Source organism: Meriones unguiculatus, chromosome 7 (assembly GCF_030254825.1).
Source record: "Meriones unguiculatus strain TT.TT164.6M chromosome 7, Bangor_MerUng_6.1, whole genome shotgun sequence".
Taxonomy (NCBI): Eukaryota; Metazoa; Chordata; class Mammalia; order Rodentia; family Muridae; genus Meriones; species Meriones unguiculatus.
This window is the reverse complement of record NC_083355.1, coordinates 91,803,417-91,823,594: the sequence shown is the minus strand read 5'-3', so window position 1 is coordinate 91,823,594 and position 20,178 is coordinate 91,803,417. Positions and strand designations below refer to the sequence as shown.

Below are 20,178 nucleotides of genomic sequence, written 5' to 3'. Positions count from 1 at the left end.
GAGCCTAGAATGTCATTCAGGCATCTTAAATAGAACAGGTTTTTACAAACTGCCTTGGTTCTTGCCCACAGGTGAAGAAAATGCAGCTCCTCACTGGGGAGGGGGCACACTGGTCCCAGAGACAGAGCTGAGCTTTCCCTGAGGACACTCCCAGTGACTGCTGAGTGAAGGAGGCCATCATCTGCCAGAGAGGAGAAGGCTATGACTTCCCCCAGTTGTCCTTCCTCTGGTGCCTGGGCACTTGCTGGCAGCTACAGATCTCCCCTCACTCCCCACCTCCCCTGCCAAAGCATAGCAAGGAAGGACTTAGGAAATCCCAACGTGCATCTTTAGGAACTGAGCAAGTAAAGATATGAAGGGAGTCACCTGCCGTCCCTGAATGGAGACTTGTGGCTGTGACACTTGGCTAGCGTGAGTGAGCTACACTTAGGGAAGTAAGTGGCCACCTTACCGCTGCTTGGTGGGCTGGGTTGTCTCTTGCGTCAAAGGATGCAGGATCTTCAAGAGGTTGGCCAGTGAATACTTTGCTATGACAGTGCAGGGTGGAAGCCCCTCCCCCAAAGACCACACACATGTGTATGAAAGAGCTGACCAGTGCTTGGGCGCCTGGGAGCGTCAGTCCCCAGAACTACGTCAGGTTGGCTCACAACCACCTGCATCTCCGGCTCCAGGGATCCTATACCGCTAGCTTTCAAGGGCCCCTGCACTCATGTGCACGTGCCGCCATGTACACACACCTACACATAATTGAAAGTAATTTTTAAGAGATTTATTTATTTATTTATTATTTGTACAGTATTCTGCCTACATACCAGAAGAGGACAGAGGATCTCATTATGGATGGTTGTGGGCCACCATGTGGTTGCTGAGAATTGAACTCAAGACCTCTAGAAGAGTAGCCAGTGCTCTTAACCCCTGAGCCATCTCTCCAGCCCCCATGAAAGTAATGTTTAAATAAGTAAGTAAGATCCTGTTTCTCCTTCTCTGACACTTTCTGTGGAAACTTGACTTATCAGAACTACAGGGTAGAAGGAGAATCTGAAGAATAGACCCCCACCCCATTCTCCCCACTATAAGGCCTATAGCTTCTTGGTGGGGAAATAGGGGGGAGAGAAAAAGGGTTAGATTGGCTCACAGCATCTCTAACTCCAGCTCCAGGGATCCCTTATGGCTGGCCTCCAAGGACCTCCGCACTCACGTGCACATGCCGACATGGAGACAAGCCTACACCTAGTCGAAAGTAATTTTTAAAAGAGTAGGGAAGAGCTGGGTGGTGGCAGCATGTATCTTTAATCCCAGCACTCAGAGGGCAGGCAAATCTCCCAGGTGAAGGCCAACCTGGTCTATAGAGTGAGTTTTAGGACAGCCAGGGCTACACAGAGAAACCCTGTTTCGGGGGTTGGTGGGGGCGGGGGAAGAAAGGAAAGAAAAGGGCAAAAAGAGAAAAAAAGTAGGAAAGGAAAACTTACTAAAGCCATGAAAATAAAGCAGCCACTCCTGGGTGATGGTGTGGGGTGATGTTTGCGTGAGGGGAAGAAATGAACACTCCAGGTGGGGAGGAAAGCGTTGGGTGCTCACAGTGTGCAGTGTGTGTGCAGAGTGGAGATGGCCAGTGCGGGTGCTCTGTAATGAATACAGAGCAAGAGGAAACTCGGGTCGGCCAGAGAGCGAGCTGCACACAGGATTTCGTAGGCCAATGTCAAGTACTGAGTCCTTCTTTTCCAGTTAGGTGCAAGGTAGGTTTCTGGGAGGGGAGAGGCTATTAGGGGGAGTCGTAAGTGGTGCCCTTTACCCGCTCTTACATTCTGTCTCCCCAGGAGGAAGGAGGCTGTGAACACCCTTCCAGGAAAACTGTACTTGCTCAGGCCTTTAGGCTTTGCGGCCGGGAACTTGGGGGAGAACCACAGCAGTGTTGAGAGGACATCCCTGAACTCTTCAATAGAAGATGTGCAAACCCAGCCCAACAGGGGCCAACCAGAGAAGCTCGTGCAGTCTTCCTGGGAAATCCTTCAAGAAGGAGTCCAGGCAGTGGAGTGTAGACCAGAAGCCACGGGCCTGAAATGTGTGTGTGTGTGTGTGTGTGTGTGTGTGTGTGTGTGTGTGTTTATTTATTTATTTATTTTTGGAATTCTGAATTTTATTAGAGAATATAGAAGTCCAGTGCGCTACCCATTGAGCCACGGGGCCAGTCTCAGGGCTGGCTTTTATCTCCCTCTTTGGCAATGCCCTCCTTTAGTCACCTTATTCAAGAGGCTCTAGGTCTACCTTTTGGGAAGAGGAAACACGTCTTCCAGAGGCAGCCATGGTCCCCACAGGCCCAGGCGAAGCCCTGATGCCACCGGAAGCCGATTAAGATCTAGGAGTAAAGGCGGCTGGCAGTACGTGTCACTGCAGGACACGGGTGCCAAGGGCGAGTCCCGCTCCACCAGGGGGCGCACGCCCCCCGGGGGCCCTTCCGCGCAGGCGCCCGGCTCCTGGGGAGCTGCCCCAGGGACACCTGCAGTCTCGCCTTGCGCCCCCAGCGGCCAGGGGATGAAGCGACGAGACCCGGCGCGCACGCCTCGGGCTCTGTCCCGGTTAGTCTGGGTCTGGGTACCTTCCCCGACCTCCTTCGGACCTGAGCAGCAGCCCCGTGAGGTCCGGAGCAGGAAATGCATCCAGGACGGGTGGAACATTCGCGCCTGCTCGGGGCAGGAGAAAGGCACCTCGGGTGCCCTGGTCCAGGCAGACGCCGTCTGTCCTTCCAGTCCCCGGGTCTGCCCCCACGTCGCCCGCAGCTCCTCACGGGTTAATCCCCTCGCCGCCCGCTCGCTTCTCGGTGCCAAAGTGGGTGTTGCTGGAATTCCTGTCTCCCGTAATAAGGGGGCCGAGCTGTCCCTCCAAGGAGGGGGCATGGCGTGGATAAAAGAGGCGAAGAAGCAGGGGGCGGTTTCCAAAAATAAAACCCTCCGGTTCCCCTTCAGACGGCCGCGGGGCGGGCGCGAAGGTGCCGCGGACCCGGGCTCGGGGTGCAGCCCGGGCAGCTCACGCCCTACAGTCCTTGCCCGGGAATCCCCCCACCCCCAGACGGCTGCTTCGGAGGTCCCCTAGACGGGAAGGGGCGAGCCTCCAGGCGGGTGGCTGGAGCGAACGGTGCAGAGCATCTCCCCGCGAGGTCTCCGGTACCCACAGCTCCGCAGCCACTCTGGCGCCATGAGGGCGCCGACCACCGCCCGCTGCCCCGGGCGCGTCCTACGGGTGCGCTGGAGGGGCCTCCTGCCGCTCGCCCTGGCTCTCTTGGTGGGGACAAGTCGCGCCCAGAGGGATTCCGTCGGGAGGTACGAACCAGCTAGCCGGGATCCGAACCGGTTGTGGCGCCCCGTGGGCAGCCACCCCGCGGCGGCGGCTGCCAAGGTGTACAGCCTGTTCAGGGAGCCCGACGCGCCGCTGCCCGGCTCGTCGCTCTCGGGGTGGAACCAGCCGAGCCAGGAGGGCCCCGGGAGGCCCGCCGAGGCCGAGGCCAGGAGGCCGTCCCGTGCCCAGCAGCCGCGTCGAGTCCCGCCACCTGTCCAGGCTCGGAGAAGCAGCGCCCGCGGCCAGCAGCAGCCGGCAGCCCGGGCCGCGCCTTCCGTCGTGCGCCTGGCGACCCCTCAGCGACCCTCGGCCGCGCGGCAAGGGCGACTCACCGGGTGAGCCACTGGAGACGGGATGGTGGCCAGGGCGAGGGGTTCCTGCACCCCAGACGACCGTGCCTTCGGTGGCACGACCCCCCTGTCCTCGGTACCATAGAGAAAGCGCTCTAGGGTTCCGAAGCCGGAGCTTGGGACCAGATTTCAAAAGTTTTTGTTTATTTTATTTTTTTTGGGGGGGTGGGAGGGTTAATATATCCACTACCCTTTCCCCAGCTCACCCGGAACTCCGACGTTAAGTTCTTGTGCGTTTCTAGGGTGCTGGGCTAACCAGCTCTTGCACTGGCTGGGTGGGCGCTCGGGGCCCCTTGAGGCCCAGGGAAGGTTAAACTGGGGGGGGGGGGTAGTAGGTGCAGGCGGGGGGCGGGGGAGTGAGGACACCAGGGCGTGAAGACAGAAGCATCTCCAGGAAGGGGCCGGCGCGCCGAGACAAGTGTGTGGTCGGGGCTCAGGTCTGCCAGGACGAGCAGAGAAGGCTGCTGCGTGAGGGACCGGGTCTGTGTGTGCCCAGTGAGTTTAAGTCGGCGCTGTTTGTGCATACCGTGAGGCCCGCTGCTGGCCCTGGGCTCTGTTACCGCTGAAGGAGGCCCCCTCCCCTGCCCAGTAACTCCTTGCCCAGTCACAGTGGCCGCTAGGTATGCCTGAGGATTCAGGTGTCTCTGGAGCGAGCGCACGGCAGCCTGGCAGCGCTGGACGCTGGTCCAGGAGGAGGCTTTGGCAGCCCTTGCCCTGAGCGTGGTTTACCTGTTGGTATAAGTCCCGGGGAGCAGCACCCCTACTTCCGCCGTGGAGGATCTTCTGCCTCCCGGCCTTTGCACTCTCTTCTCGCCTGCAGTGTTCACCTCAGATCAGCGCCTGCACCTAGCTGGTTTTCCCTGAGTCTAAATGGGCTCCCCGCCGCCCTTTCGCGGGGCCGAGCCGAGAGTCTGAAGGTCACAGATCCGCCTGCTGCCCAGCGGCTCGGCTCCCGCATGGGACCCCTCAAGGAGAGCTGACCGACACCTGCCCTGTTTCAGCCTTCCCCCCTTCCCTGATTCCCTGGAATCAGGCTACTGCATGATTCCATGTGCTGAACATGGGAGAGGGGCGGGGACCCACAGGACCCAGCGTCCATCCTGCTGGGAGGACTAGTCAGTTATTAAAGTCAAGGAGGAGGCCTGGTGAACGTGCAGAGGAGCAGTCCTGCAGTGGAGATGGCCAGGGCGGCGCCTGGAGACGCGGCTGTCACGCAGGCTTAACACTGCCTCAGAACAAGGGCTTTTTGGGTGTGCCCAGGGGTGAGAATGAAGCCCCAGTGTGGGGGAGCCAGGGGCTGAGGAAGATGAAGTTTAGGCTGTCATGGGCCGGGATTATACTTCAGGTGTGTGTGTGGGTGTTGTAAGATACTATTAGAAATCATAAAGTGATCTGGTCGTGGTGGTGTAAGCCTTTGATCCCAGTACTCAGGAAGGCAGAGTTCGAGGCCAGCCTGGCCTACAAAGCAAGTCCAGGACAGCCAGGGCTCTGTTAAACAGAGAAACCCCGTCTCAAGAAAACAAAAAAAAAAAAAAAACGAAATAACATAAAACAGAATCATAAAGTGGAGCAAAGCTTTGTCACCAGGACCAAGCTGGCAGGAACACCCAGGTGGGTAGCTGTGGGCTGGGTGCCGCCCACGGGCACCTGCTACATACACAGATGCGTTCCCATGCTGAAGCTGGCTCCTCAGTCAGCTTTGGCAGATATGGAGTTCCTCTGGCAGCCCGTTCATCCCCCTGGGGAGGGGCCCAGGGACAAAATTATTTTTTAACATCCTCAATCCACATCCATTCTGGCCACGGGGTGCAGGTTAGAGCTAGGGACCAAGTGCCATCTGCTGGTGGAATATAGAACTGCACTGTTTCTCATGGCTTTTTTTTTTTTTTTTTCCCAACTCCTTCAATATGCACTATTCCAGACCCTGGGGGTATAGCGTCGGGTAAAATATGTGAACTCCCAGGTGGTGGTAGTGCACGCCTTTAATCTCAGCACTCTGGAGGCAGAGGCAGGCGGATTTCTGAATTTGAAGCCAGCCTGGTCTACAGAGTGAGTTCTAGGACAGCCAGGGAAAGAGAAACCCAAAACCAGAACCAAAACCAAGACCAATAAAATACAATAATAAAATAAAATAAAATACAGATAAACCCTGTCCTGTCCTTACGGAATTGTTGATGTACTGGTAATTTAAGGAAAATATGTGCCAGGCACTGTGCTAAGTGCTGAGGTGTAGTATTGAGCAGTGTGGCTACAGAACCGCCCACGGGGACTTACTAAGCCACTGATCCCAGCACTCAGTGTTTCTGGAAGCTGCCCCATAACCGCCCGTCTTTATATTTCCCTCGTATTCTCTTATTTTCTCTCCTTCCACCAAGTGGGTCCCAGGGATTGAACTCAGGCTGTAAGCTTGGCGACAAGTGCTTTCACCCAATGAGCCACCTTGCCAGCTTTTTTTTTTTCCTTTATCAACACATTATTAAAGTGATGGGATTGCATGTTATAACTTTTGAAATCAATTACAGAATTTTACATGAATATTGAAGGCACTGGAAATAACAGAGCTCACAATTTCATTTACTTTCGGGTTTTTTTTTCTCTTTTATATTTATATTTTTTTTCTTTTTTTTTTTTTTTACTTCTCTCATATATTACATCCCAGCCTCAGTTTCCCCTCCCTCTTCCCCTTCTGGTTCCCCCCACCAGATCCACCTTGTCTCCTTTCCCTTCAGAAAAGGGCAGGCCTCCCGGGGATAAAAACCAAACACGGCATATCAAGTTGCAATAAGACTAGAGTTGAAATGTCTTCTACAAATTTGCCTCCCTCTTTCCCCAGCTAACCACTGCTTTGGCTTTAAACACTTCCAGGGTGTTTCATACTATTGCCACAGAGCACCCAATATTGCCTTGCATATTTCAAGGGTATTTTAGGGTATTGTATTCCTCTCCAATGTCTTTCCTTCCTTATGAGGCATTTGAGATTTAACTGTGATAATATACAGCTCAAGTTTAATCATTTTGACTGTTGTATATTGTTCCTTCATCTAAATATACCACAGTTTATTTATCCATCCTTCTGTTTCTGGCTGTTTAGATGAGTTAACATTTTTTTTTTATCATCACATACAGAGCCTGACTCATTTTTTCTGCATAAATAAGTCCGTAATTAAAAGGAAACTTTGTATCATTATTGCAAGTTAAAAGTAGTACTATTTGTCAAAAAGGAGAAAGGAAATGAAGAAATGTAGGAAAATTTGAAATTAAAAAAAAAAGTTTTCAGTTCAGGTCAGGAAGCTGAACCTTGTGGCCTGTGCTCTCTACGGAGAAGCGGACTGGCTGTGCTCAGGGGCAGGACCCAGCATGAAGACCTAGCCTCGGATGGAGACCTGCTTGCTAGCCTAAGTAGGTTAGGAAAATCACGGAACAGGGAATCACTTCCTTGCCATGTGAGTCAATCTGCTGAGTTTGCTAGCCATGTAAACCCAACACCTCCTTTCCTACCCTCAGCCCACTTCCATAGAAGCCCTGGATTGGGTGAATAAAAGGAGTATTTAATGTATACCCTGTGTTAGGCACTGTGTTGGCCTACAGAGGCAAAGAGGAGAAGGGAAGAACCTTCAAGATACCCAGTGGAGAGGTAGACCCCAGGGACATGAGCCACCACTACTAAATGATGACAAATGAGTTTGAGGGAGGCTGGACACTGGTTGGAGGGGCTTTACACACACACACACACACACACACACACACACACAAAAGATAATATCTGATATGGAAGTCTGGGATTATGCAGGTTTCTCACAGCAAACATGAGACAGATGCAGTGACCTCCAGTCGCTCTCCTGGCTGGGCCTGCAATATCCTCAGAGATGTCCACTGGTATCCGAGTCTCTTTTAAGTGCCCTTCCAGCACCATCCTGTCCCTTCTGCTGGCAGCCTTTGACCCTGGCCAGTCTCTGCTCTAAGCACGGGACATCCCTTAAGACTCCTCAATAAGCAGGCAAGGTAGGCCTGGCTGGGGTGATGGGTAGCTTGGGGGGAGTCTCTTGGGGCAGGATTTATGCTTATGAATTCCAAGCCAAGTAGGCTTCTTGGTCTATGCTCAGTTCCCACAGGCGCTGTTTCTCAGAAAACTGCCCGGGCGTGCAGCCTGTTTTCTCTCAAAGACCTTCCAAGCCTCAGAGGCCTTGTCACTACCACAAGGAGTAGAGACTTCCAAATGACTGGACTGTTTTTCCCTTCTGACTGGGTACATGCTGGAAAGCCCTGGACCTGGGGGTGGGGGTGGCGGTGGGAGTGGGCAGCTCTCTCCCTGGGGCCTGGTGACTTGGGCCTTGACTGGAAGGAGAACTTTATGCAATCAGGATGGTGCTGGAGTTGGTGGCCAGCAAGAGAGAGCTCTTGGCCGGCAGGCCGTTCTGTAAGCTTCCTGGGAGGCTGTGCCCCACAATGCTGGGAGCAAGGGCCAGGAATGGGCCTCAGCCTTTACAGGCTTTAGGAATTTATTTTGAATTCTTCGTATGACTCCCACAACCGCACAAGCTTTGGGGTCCACTCAGATGTCAAACAATCTCCTAAGCGGCACCAGATGCTCGACATCTTGGCCCCAAGGATCCCAGGAATGGCCACCCACTCCAGCCTCTGGCCCCCCTACCTCTCCCACCCACTCCCGCTCACCCCGTTTCATTTCTATTCCTTATGACTGGGCCCAGAGAGGCAGAGCCAACCTCTCCTGCTCTGACCCCAGAGGTCTGACCCAAGGAGAACTTCTTCTAGGGAGCTTCCCTTGTCATCAAGTGAAGAGCTTAGGTTGGAGAACCTTCTGATGGCTCTCGCCAGACACCTGAGGACAATGCCTAGACACATGGCGTGAATGTGCCCCCAGGACCAAACGTTGAGTTCTCATGAAGGTGTCAGGTCTAGGTGCATCCCCCACGTACCACACTCTTTGGCCTTCCCAGGTGAAGAGTGTGCTTGCTGGGCAGAGGCAGCTTAGCTACGCCCCCTTCTTGGGGGCCGTCACCCTGGAAGCCTTTCTCGAACAGTGACCCGAGAGTCCTGTTTATTTAGTCTTCCGCTTGGCACAGGAAGGCCTCGCACACACGCGCACACACAGACATATCCGTGAGACTCTATTTATACATGACTTCCCTGGAATCGTCAGCATTTTGCAGGCAAGGAGAATAGTGTGCGGTTTTTGGTGAGAGACATTATAGACCTCGAGCCTGGCTTAGAGTTCAGCCAACTTAGGGTTTGTTTTGTTTTGTTTTGTTTTGTTTTCGGGGTTCTGGATAAAGCCCAGGGCCCCCAGCATGCTGGGCAGGAGTGCTGTCACTGGGATACCCACGAGCCTGCCAACCTAGATTTGAATCTGTCTCTGGCACTCAGTGGGTACGTGGCTTTGGCAAGCAACTGAACCTCTCTGTGCTTGCTTACCACCTTGTCCTTGTTCCTCTGTGTGTGTGTGTGTGTGTGTGTGTGTGTGTGTGTGTGCGTTTTATTGTTTGAGATGACGTCTGGATACATAGCCTTGGCTGGCCCAGAACCCCTGTCAGGATACCGCCATGCTCTGCCTGTATTGACTGCTCTGTATTGGGTACTAGACAGCTTTTCATCAGTCACCCAGCGAGGCAGGCATTACCTTCATTGTGCAAATGGGGAGGCGAGAGGTTTCCCAGAGGTAGGCAGGGGATGTCAGGAGGGACGAGATTCAGCTTTGCTCTTCATCACGCCGTGGTGTTCGTTCCTGGACCAGGTGGCCTCCCTGTGGAATGGGACAGTCTTTCTAGCCTTCGAGTGCTTCCCCGAGCCCTGCAGGAAGGAGGCCGTGTGAACAGCCCCACCTCCCAGCATCCTTGTGTTAATACTGCTCTGGTGACTCCACAGGAGGAACGTCTGCGGGGGACAGTGCTGTCCAGGCTGGACGACATCAAACAGCACAAACCACTGTATCAAACGTGAGTGCCTCCTGCCCCATCTGCCCCACTTGCTCTTGAGATAGACCAGGAACTGCAGCAGACAGCTCTCCCTGGGCCTCCTCCTGAGGATGCAGCCAGTGTCCAGAGGACAGGCGATGAGCAGTGGAAGGGAGGTTTAAAGATGCCTCCAAAAGGAAACTGTTTCTCAAGCAGATTCCTGTTCGTCTTTTAAACTTCCTGAATTTCCTTCTTCTGGTCCACTGTGTTGGTGTCCATGTTTTCGGTCTGCAGAATATGCCTCCCGGGGCACCATTCTTGTGAGCTGTAGGAATCCACTTCTGCCCCAGCCCCTGGCTCACCGTCCTGGCCTATCAGGCAGGCATGATGCTAGGATGATCAGATAAGGCTCCGAGTCTGTGTCTGGAAGAGCCTTCTCTCGGATACTCTGAGGCCTGCCAAGGTGTCTTAAATGTGGGGGAAAGGCATCCTCTTAGCTACGTGGAGACCAAGGATGGGGGCAGGAAGAGTCATGGCCTCTAGGCTGGCCCTTTACCCAAGGGTGGGAGAACCGTGACCCACATCATGTCAAGGGCCAGTACTTACGTAGTACTTACTTTATACAAAGTGTGCTTAACATTCCCGTTTGGTGGAAGAGAAAACTAGTCAGGTGACGGCATAACCCTATCTTCTGGAGGTGCTCTGCACGGGGGTGTTGGGGATGGTAGTACAGCCTGGGGCTGCTACTAGCTAAGAGTTGGGTGTTATGAACCCCTGGCCGGGCTCGCCATGGGCATTTTCACAGTCAAGCTTCTCCAAGCATATTTACTTATCCTTTGCGGAAACCAAGGCTTTGGCTGGGCGATATGGCCAAGATAGAGCCCTGCACACGCTGAGCCTTGCCCCTGGCCTCTCTACAAAAGCTGTGGCTGGCATTGCCCTCAGGTGATTCAGGGTATGGGGATCATGGGGAACTCCTTTCTCCTTTGCACCCCAGGCTTCCTCCTGGGTCTACATCAGCTCCCTGCCCAATTGTCTCCCCCCCTCCCCCCTTTGTAGCTGCCACTGTCTCTGACAGACCCCAGACTGACTGTGAGGTCTTGGTCTTGCCACCTCTTCCCTTCAGGGATGTACTGAGTTTCACAGCTAAAGATACTGATGTGCGGCATGCCTGGTGTTCCCAGCATGGCGGAAGCCCTTTCTCTCATTCCCAGTGCATCTTGAGACAGAGGTGTAATCGGATTGTGATAGGAACGGGATAAAAATGATCAAACCCTAGGATCCTGCCTCAGGCCTCACAGCCCTGGCCCTTCTGCTATCTGTACATACAGCTCTAAGGACCTACAGACAAAAACCCAGCAGTGGTCTTGCCTACGTATCCTTTTCAGGCCTCCTGGATGAGTGGGACCATGAGAGTGCAGGTCCTCTGTGACCGGAGACCAAATTGGGAAGGAATCTGGGTCCCCCTTTCTTTCGTTCTTTTTCTTTGAGACAAGATCTCACTTTGTAGCCTTACCTAGCCTCAAACTCATGAACTTCCTGCTTCACCTTCCCAAGTACAGTGACTGTACACTGTAAGTGCAACTAAGTCTTCTTCTTTTTCCTTCTCCTCCTCCTCCTGCTCTTCCTCCTTCTCATTATTGTTATTAATCATTTTGTAGTGCTGGAGCTCTATGCATAGGGCTGTTGTATTAGACAGACGCTCTATAATGGAACCACATCCCCCGCCTTCATTCATATTTTCAAAGGTGAAAAAAGTGCCCTTTGGAGAAGTGGTGACTTGCTCAGGGTCCCTCACCTCCCTAGAGGACAGTGTGAGATCAAATCGGCTTCAAGCCACTCTTTTGGGCAGAGAAATCAGGGAAGTGGGTGACCCAGGAGCTTCGTGCAAGGTAGAGGCTAAGGGCTAGGGCACGATGCCGGCATCTTAAAAAGCATCTTCGATGGCTATAACTGTGGCTGAACACTCTGGAGGAGAGTTCGGGGTCCACTATCACATCCTCTACCAGAAGGGACTCATGGCTGGATGTTCTCACAAATCTCCAGGGAACGGCACTGGAGAGACCATTCTGATGAGCAGATCTGAGGCAGACGTGGGACTACGGTTCCTACAAGCTCCCTGGGGCTGCTGATGCTGCAGGGCCAGGAACCACACTTCGAGACCCCGTCGGGACCCTGGGAACTCTGGTGCAAGCTTGGGGGAGGATATTGGTGTGTTCCAGAGAGCTCCGCCTTTTGCAGGAAGCCTCCTTTGCTGAGGCTAGCTGGAAGAGGGCAGCCTTACAAGGGGTGGGCTTGAAACCCTGGGGCCTGAGGGGTCTGGGCCCGGCCACACTCAGCCCTCCAGGCCTGCAGGCTGCTTCTAACTCACTTGTGATTTTTCCAGTATTCTTCTTTGCCAAACTGTAGTTTCAACACTGGAAACTTGAGGTTGGATGAGTGCAAATTGTCTCAGACCGAGCATGCGTGCACCCTCACGTCTCAGAGGGTGCCCACGCTCCCCATTATTTCTTTGTCCAGCCTGGTTATGCTGCACCACCCCCTAAAACCTGTCCCCTCACTCTCGGACCGGGCTGTAGGCTGGCAGCTCTCTGGAGGACCAGCCTACGCTGCGTGAAGCAGGCCGCCCAGCGAAGGGCTGTGTGGTAATCTGTTGGTCCCTGCGCTGTTTGCTTGTTGCTGTTTTGCTGCTAATGAGCCTAATGAGAAGCACGTGAGCACTGGGGTGTTGGCCCTGCATAACTGGGCCCAAGGCTGTGTAGAATGTAGTGCTCCGGCTCCACACCCTGACAGCTGGCTCTCTGCTTCCCCAGTGGCTTTTCTTTGCCCTCTCCTCTCTACTCAGCTGCCCTCCAGGATGAGGGAGATGCCATGCCAGCGAACGTCCTGGATTCTGTCCCAGCAATTTCATACAGATAGGTGCCTTCCAGGCAGGCTGGAGATGAGAGCAGAGAAGGAAGAGTATATGACATCCCCCTTTTCATTCTTGGCCCCCAAACCATGTGGAGACTTAGTCCCTCTTTTGGAACCCCAGATATGAGGACTTGATATGTGCAAAAGTGCTACTCCTGGCTTTACCGCCCCTATCCCTGGCTCCTCTCTTCTCTCACGGAAGTAATCCTAAACCCTGACACACTATTGCACCTCCCTGGCTAGCCTGCTCCCTTCTCCCAAAGTCGCTGGCGCCTGGGAAACTCCTCTTGTCTCTGGCTGCCACGCTGCTGTATCCCCAGTTCTCTCTCTACCTTGGTGGGGCCTGGAACTGGGCCATCGTTTCCTCCCTTGGTCTTGGTATCTGCCCTTTTTTTCTGTGGCCTTGCCAGCTCTTCTGCATGATTCATGTGTTTATGTGTTTGTGGAGGAAGCTGGTAGGGTGGGGGAGGGGCGGGAGAGGGGGGCATGGCAGTGGGATGTGAGATGGCTGTCCTGTTTACAGCTGCCCATTTGGAGAGATTATTCCGTTTTCTCACACTGGCTTACCTCAGTGTCCACACAACTGGGGGAGGGGCTGCGGAGCCCCCTTCCCATCTTATCTAGACCCGAAGACGCAGAGTGGGAGTCCACTCTGGGGACCCAGAGGCAATTCCCTGCAGTGGCCGAGGTGGGGCCAGTCTCTAGACCCCAACTCTTGCAGTAAGACCCAAGGTTAAGAGTCGCTGCATTAGATTCTGGCACCAGATCTAAGGAGATGGTGTTTGAGCCCCAGGTTTCCATCCTTGGGTAAGGAACTAGCTTCCTTTTTGGCTGAGTCTCAGCCATACAGTGTGTGACAGCTTGTCCTGTGGATAAACAACAATACAATCTGTAACTCTCAGTGTGCCATGTGCTGTACTCATTTTTTTGAAATCTTTTAATAAAAGAGTTATTTGTTTTTATTTTATGTGCACTGGTGTTTTGCCCACATGTAGGTTCTGTGTGAGAGTGTCGGGTCTCCTGGGACTGGAGGTACAAGATAGTTATGGGTGCTGGGAGTCGAAACCTGGTCCTCTGGAAAAACAGCTTAACTCCTTAACTGCTGAGCCATCTCTCCAGACCTATGTTACCGATTTTGTTGTTTTAGTACGATGCCTCTTGAGGCTAGATTTGATCTTTTGCCTCCTTTGCAGATAAACCTGGATATTTGTCTACACCAGAGAGTAGGGATTCAGCAGTCTGCCTATGAATCCAGTCTCCGGCTCCCAAGAGCCAGGCCTTACCCCCATTCTCTCTGCTAAATGAGCAACCGTGCAGACAGCCTGGCACACGGTCAGGCACATGGCGTTTGGAGAACAGTCCCCTAGAGCCTGTGCTAGAGTCCCATTTGGTGGGTGTGTGGCTGCGGACAAGCTGCTCACACTGTCTGTCTCGTGTCCTCTTCTGTGCTCGGTGACTGATGATAATTCCTCCTTCCAGAGTCGTAAGGAACAAATGAGGTTAACTTAGGCCAAATGTTTCATTCACGGTCTGCTGTGCTCCGTAGGCTCTTTACAGAGAGCCTTGGTTTTTGGCTTTGATTTTCTAAGGGCTGCCCCTCCCCCCCAGCACGTAGCACCTCTGCATTGCAGAGGTGCCTTTCCCAGGCTAAGCTGGGAAATCCCTTTCTGTTGTCCAACCCCTATCAGCTTCCCCAGAAATCCTCCCTGTGACCTAGGGGACCTGGTGATGGAGTCCTGGGGGTGCATTTGCTCCCGACTTCTTGGTCCAGAGCTTCCACACTGTGTGGTAGGCACTGGAACAGTACTCCTTCCGGTTCTTACCTCAGTGCTACGAAGGATCCTGTTTCTCTTTTTCTGGGCCCCACTTGGCTTTCCCTGAGGGTGCTTGCCTGATTCCATCCAAACACGTAGAAGACTCACAAGTGGGAAGGCTCCAAGTTTGGACCCAGAATCCCCTACATCAGACCCTTGTTTCAACCACTTAATAGCATGGTGATGTTAGGCAAGTTTATGACCACTGCAAACCTCAGTTTCCTCAACTACCAGGGATGGTAATAGTAACCATAGTAGTTAAAGAACACAGAAAGCAGTTGATGTTGGACTAGGTTCACGATTTCTCTGTCTGTCTGTCTCCCTCTCTTTCTCTCTCTCTCTCTCTCTCATACACAGGGCTTTGCACTATAGCTCCAGGTTGGCTTGGAACTCACTATGTACTACTGACTGGCCTCAAACTTGCAGCCCTCTCCCTGCCTCAACCTCCCAGGTGCTGGGATTACAGATGAGTGCCACCACATCTGGCAGGATCTTTATTTCTGCACTAATTGGTTAGAAAGGCCAGGAGCCAGAGGCTTAAGCCTGTGGATAACTCATCTCAGGATGGGCAGTTATGCCAAAGTTGTTAGGAAATGGTGGTGAAGAAGACAGGAGGAGGCTAAAGAAATCGTGTGAGCTCAACGGAGACCCCGTAATAAGAAATACACAGCCACCGAAAGATGTTGTGTAAGGTACTATAGTTCTTCGTGGCAAGCAGGTGTACACACACACACACACACACACACACACACACACTGAGGATCTTTGCACTATGAGATGTCCTCAGCCAGGAGATTCCTGAAGCCAGATGCTGGGTTCTCTGGCCCAAGCACAGCGCCTGGTCCCCTCTACACACTACTGTGTCCTCGGTGTTCCTTACCCTGACTAATGGCTTCTTCTGTACCTGCTACTAAAAACAGGTTCCCAGGACTTCCCCATCCCTTCTTTTATTGTTTTCTGCCTGCACTGCTCCTGGAGCAGTCTGCTTTCTTGTAGCTGTAGACACTGTCTCGTACACACTGCCACCGGCCCGTATTTACAGATACTCCCAGCCAGACTTGACCTCGAGGCTCTCGAGTCTGCTGCCTACTCACCGATTGCTTCCCTGACTGACCAACCCCGGCTTGTGCAAATGAGCTCACGCGCTCTCTCACCCTGAGCCAGTTTTTGCTCACAGTGTAAAACAGCATCCCCAGGTAGCTAGGGGCACGTGGGACACCCTCGTCTCGCTCATGCCTTGTCATCATTCTTTGCCAAGCCGTGGTTGTTTTCGGTCCTCAAGTCCTTGGCCCCCTTCCTTCTGGGATGCCTCTCTGGTCTTGGGTGTCGGCAGTGATCTACGTTGTAGGAGTCTCCTGGCTGCTCCTTCTCTTTCCCCTTAATGCATCAGCTTACCTTCTGCTGTGGGGTTCCCAAACCAGCGGCCCTTCCAGCCTGGGCCCCTAGCACTTACCTTAATTCATATACTTCCTGGCTATGGGCCTCCTGTAGTCTGTAGCAAATACCACACTCTTGGGCTCTGCCTCCACTCACTGCCCTGTGTGCCTGGCCTCTGGTCATTTTTCCAGCCTCTGTATCATGCTCCCCTCCTCCGGGGAGCAGCCTCTAACCACTCTGCTTATAACTAGTTGCTGCACATCGGTCTTGCTTTTCTGGATCTTGGCCCCTTAACTGTTGCCGCCATAATCATCACGTCCTGATTTCTCTTCTTCCGTTTCTTTGTTTATGTGTTTTCTGATAGCCTTGTTATTAATTTGGAAGTTCCCTGAGGGAATGGACCGAGTCTGTCTCCTTTACCATTCTATGTGGGCAGTAAATATTGGGTGCCCGGCCATGTTCTAGCTAATAGCACAGCCTGCCAGTGGGAATGGCTCCTACACCCCCACAGTTAGGAGTCAGAGAGTCTGTGGCGACAAGGTATCACTTGCCTCCATGCTCGGCCATGGGCAGGGGGTACCAGGGGCAGATGGCTACACAGTAATCATTGAACTGTCCTCTATGCTCTTGCTGCTGCTTTCCAAGAAGAGGCTCATCACAGGCTCGCCCCTGATGGTGTTTGTTCTGGTCCCTCTCCATCTCTCATCCCTAGAGGCCCTGATGACACTGAAATCTCGCAAGCCCTGGCTTCCCTCAGCCAGGTCAAGGTTGCAGGACGGACATACCCTGAAGTCTCTTCCACAAGTCTGGTGGGGACTGTAACTGCTTTCTGCCCCAGTCCCTGGTCCTCAGCCTCCAAGTGGCCCAGTGTCTCAGCATTTGTTAAAGCAATTAACAGGGCGGTCCAGACCTAGAGCCTGGGGCCAAAGTCTGACTCACACCTTCCCTTCCTCCCCTCCGGCCGCCAAACAGTAGAGGCCCACTTGGCTTGCCAGACAGCGTCTGCAGAGAGTGTGCAAGGGGCCAAAAATGGCATCTTTCTCTCATTAGAGGCTTTTATGTGAATACAACTGTTATTTTGGAGCCTAGTGCTTGGCGAGCCTCTGAGCCCCAATGCTGTTTGCAGCAGTTCAGAGAGAAGTGGTCTAGCACAGCTGTGGTGTGAGCAGCAGGGGCAAGGCCCCAGAGCCTGGGGGGCTCTGACTTCTCTATAGCATGGAGGCTCAGGCCCAAGGTTCTGACAGGTAAAGCTCTCCTCATGGGACTTAGGTGAAAAGGATGGGTCCACAGAGGGTTCTGAGCTTGTGTGAGCGTGTCAGGGCCAAGGTGTTACCCCCACCCATAAACACCTTCCTAAGGTGAGGTGCACAGGGAGGTCCTGGGGCAAGTATTGTGGACGGCTGGAAACTATCAGTTCTGTAAAGGCTTCAGGGTGAGAAAGAGCTCAGTAGCATGGAGCCAGGTTGTTAGCGGCCTTCTAGGCAGAATATAGGAAAAGCAGAGAGCTTGGTTGGGGTAGAGAGAGAGAGAGAGAGAGAGAGAGAATGTGTGTGTGCTAGAGAGAGAAAAGGAAGGTGTCTCTGGGACCCAGAAGAAAGAAGTGATGACAAAAACTTATCTAAGGAGGCTGGAGTGTGAAGAGAGGGCTGTCTTTACAGTTGTACTTGTTTCTGCACATTAGCCTAGGCTGGAGAGTGGGAGCAGGGCATGGCTGAGAATTTCAAAAGCCATCTTGCCCCAGCCCATTGCTGTTGCCTAGCTTTGTGTGTTGTCTTCTAGAGCGTTCGGTAGGATGGACATGTTCTACATTTTGCTGTCCAATGTGGTCGCCACAAGCCACATGTGACTGGTAGACACTTGAAATGTGGCTAATGAGAATGAGAAACCGAGTTTTAAATTTTATGACCTCTCAATCCAAACCCATTTGTGCTTAAATAACCACATCCCCACTCTCGGCTACGGTGCTCGATTACGTTGGACAGGTGGTTCTTCGAGAGCACAGTGGGTGTGTTCTGCCAGGATCTGTAGAGAGGTGGATTAACAGCCTGTCTCCTGAGCAAGACGAAGGGTGGAGTGGAGAAGTACCCAAGGTCACACAGTCAGGGTGTGGCTGAGCTGGCTCAAACCTTATTCTTCTGACCCCAACTTCCTGACATTTCCACTAACGAACAGCTGATCAACAGGGATGCCAGCAAGGCAACATCAGTTTACACTGTGAGAGCTGTGTCTAAAACCTTCTTCCAGGCCTGCCCATTCTGAGTTTGTTCTCCTCCCAAAAGTAGGTGTTTTGTGTGGAGAGTTGGAGTATATTTTTGCCCAGCTTTTGGAGCAGAATGGAGGTAGTGGGGGCATAGCCAAAAAAGGGGAGGGGGTTCAGAACAATGTTTCTATCCATTTCCTGCTTTCAAAGCAATTTCAGGCATTTTTGTTTCTTTCCTTCTTTTGGCATCCTGCTAATTCTGTGGGGCTGAACCCTCCACATATCTAATGTTGAGCAGAGAAGAGAATGCCAGAGGAGGTGGAAAGGACAGGGTTCCAGAAGAGTGTAAATCATGAATGGCCGGAAAACAGCACAGCCTCTGGCTACACAGGGGTGCTGTCCACCCGTGAGGAGAGGCTAAGTGTACTCCTTCTAGTGAATCCACCTCCCAAGAGCTGGAACACAGCAGTGCCGTGCTGCTAATTCTCCACCAGTCATTAACCAAAGAGCCGCTGGAGTCATAGAACTCCCACTGGGTTAATTTCTCAGATGCAGAATGTAATTTCTCCTTAATAAGAAAAATAGAATGTTTGAGCTGGGTATAAAAGTCCACCATTAGATGGTAGTAGGGCACGCCTTTAATCCCAGCCAATTGGGAGGCAGAGGCAGGCAGATCTCTTGAGTTTGAGGCCAGTCTGGTCTACAGAGTGAGTTCCAGGACAGCCAGGGCTACAGAGTCTTGAAAATCAAAAACAGAAGTCTACCAAGGTTGGGGCTTTCCCTCTTTGGATGTCATAGCCTTGCCTGGGGCTGCCTCTCTTCAGGTGTTTAACTTTTTGCTTTTTGCTACTTATAAAAAAAACCCTCTATAAGCAGTTCTGAGGTGACCAGTTTGCTTCTGATATGTTCTGAAATCTGTGCTCATTTGTGCTCATTTCCATCAGTCTCCTTTTTTCCATCGGTCGCCATTCTCGCCCCACCTCTCATGGTGCCATAGATGTCATGCACAGTACAGCATCAACAGACACCTGCAAGATGGCTCTGCTTGGAAAGGCACTTGTCACACAAGCCTGAGGACCTGAGTTTGATCTTAGTACCCAAGTAAAGACAGGAGCAAACCGACTCTGAAAAGTTGTCCTTTGACCTCCACACTCGAAGCCCTGCTATACCACACACACACACACACACACACACACACACACTGAACATAAATAAAAATAAAAACAAAAACAAAAGAGCCAGTGTGTAGTGACTAGCTTTTCTTTGTTCTAAGTGGGGGGAATTAGGGGAATTAAAAAACAACTGCCATTTGCCACCACCTTTAAGGTGGTAGCACCTTTATTTAAAAACACCATTTTAGGGACTGGGGCAATGACTTGAGGATGAAATGCTTGCTGTATGACCTGAGCACCGTCATAAAGTCCTCAGTGCCCACATAAAACGCAGGATGGTTGTGGCAGCCTGTGTGTAATCCCATGAGTCAGACTCATAGGTTATCTGGAATAAGATGGCTGGTTAGCCTAGCCAAATGGTGAAGTCTAGGTTTTGGTGAAAAACCCTGCTTCATTCTGAGGTGAAGAGTGTTTAGGGAAGACACCCATTGTCAACCCCTGGCCTCCACATACACGTGTGTACATATGCTCAGTACTGGTACACACGTGTACCCACCCACATGTGAAAACTTGCATACATGCCAAAAGAAAATTAAACAGAAACATTTAACACGAGAAAATTCAGAAAAAATGGTCAGAATTTTTCCTTTTCCTGGACAGGCAATTGGAGTCATCATCGTGGGTCAGTTAGGGGTGCCTTTGTAGGGAGAAAAGAGGAGTCCATGATCCACTCTCATAATACATGTGATTGGCTCAGAGCAAGCCAGACACTAAGCAAAGCTGCCATGGGTTAGCATGGAGAGAAGCATGTGGCGGGATCAGCATGGATGGAGGAAGGCAGCCCAGATGGAAAGCATGTGGAAGCATTTATGAATTATGGATGGGAAGTAGCCCAGATAGGAATGATTAGAGCAATTGGCATGGGACGTGGGGCTGGGTGGTAACAAGGTAGATTATTATTTTCAAGGTACACAGCCAGAAGTGAAACAAGGCTTATTTAAATACAACAGGTATCTGTGTCTTATTGATATGGTAGCAGGTTAATAGCAACCACCGTAATAATTATTGATATTTAAATAATAAACATTATTAGTCTCAGCAGTTTTTATTTTCTACAACATTCATGATCCAGTCTCCTAATACACATGATAGGCTCAGAGCAAACAG

General features: G+C 52.2%; 1 protein-coding gene across 1 annotated transcript in view; it reads left to right on the top strand.

Annotated features, from left to right (window-relative positions):
• The first annotated feature begins 2,898 nt into the window (after window positions 1–2,898).
• Ltbp2 (latent transforming growth factor beta binding protein 2) overlaps window positions 2,899–20,178 on the top strand; it is a 91,586-nt gene continuing 74,306 nt past the window's right edge. Inside the window, 2 exon segments of the mRNA XM_060387866.1 lie at window positions 2,899–3,668; window positions 9,567–9,637. Of these exon segments, the coding sequence (XP_060243849.1) occupies window positions 3,193–3,668; window positions 9,567–9,637 (547 nt within the window). The 5' untranslated portion in view covers window positions 2,899–3,192.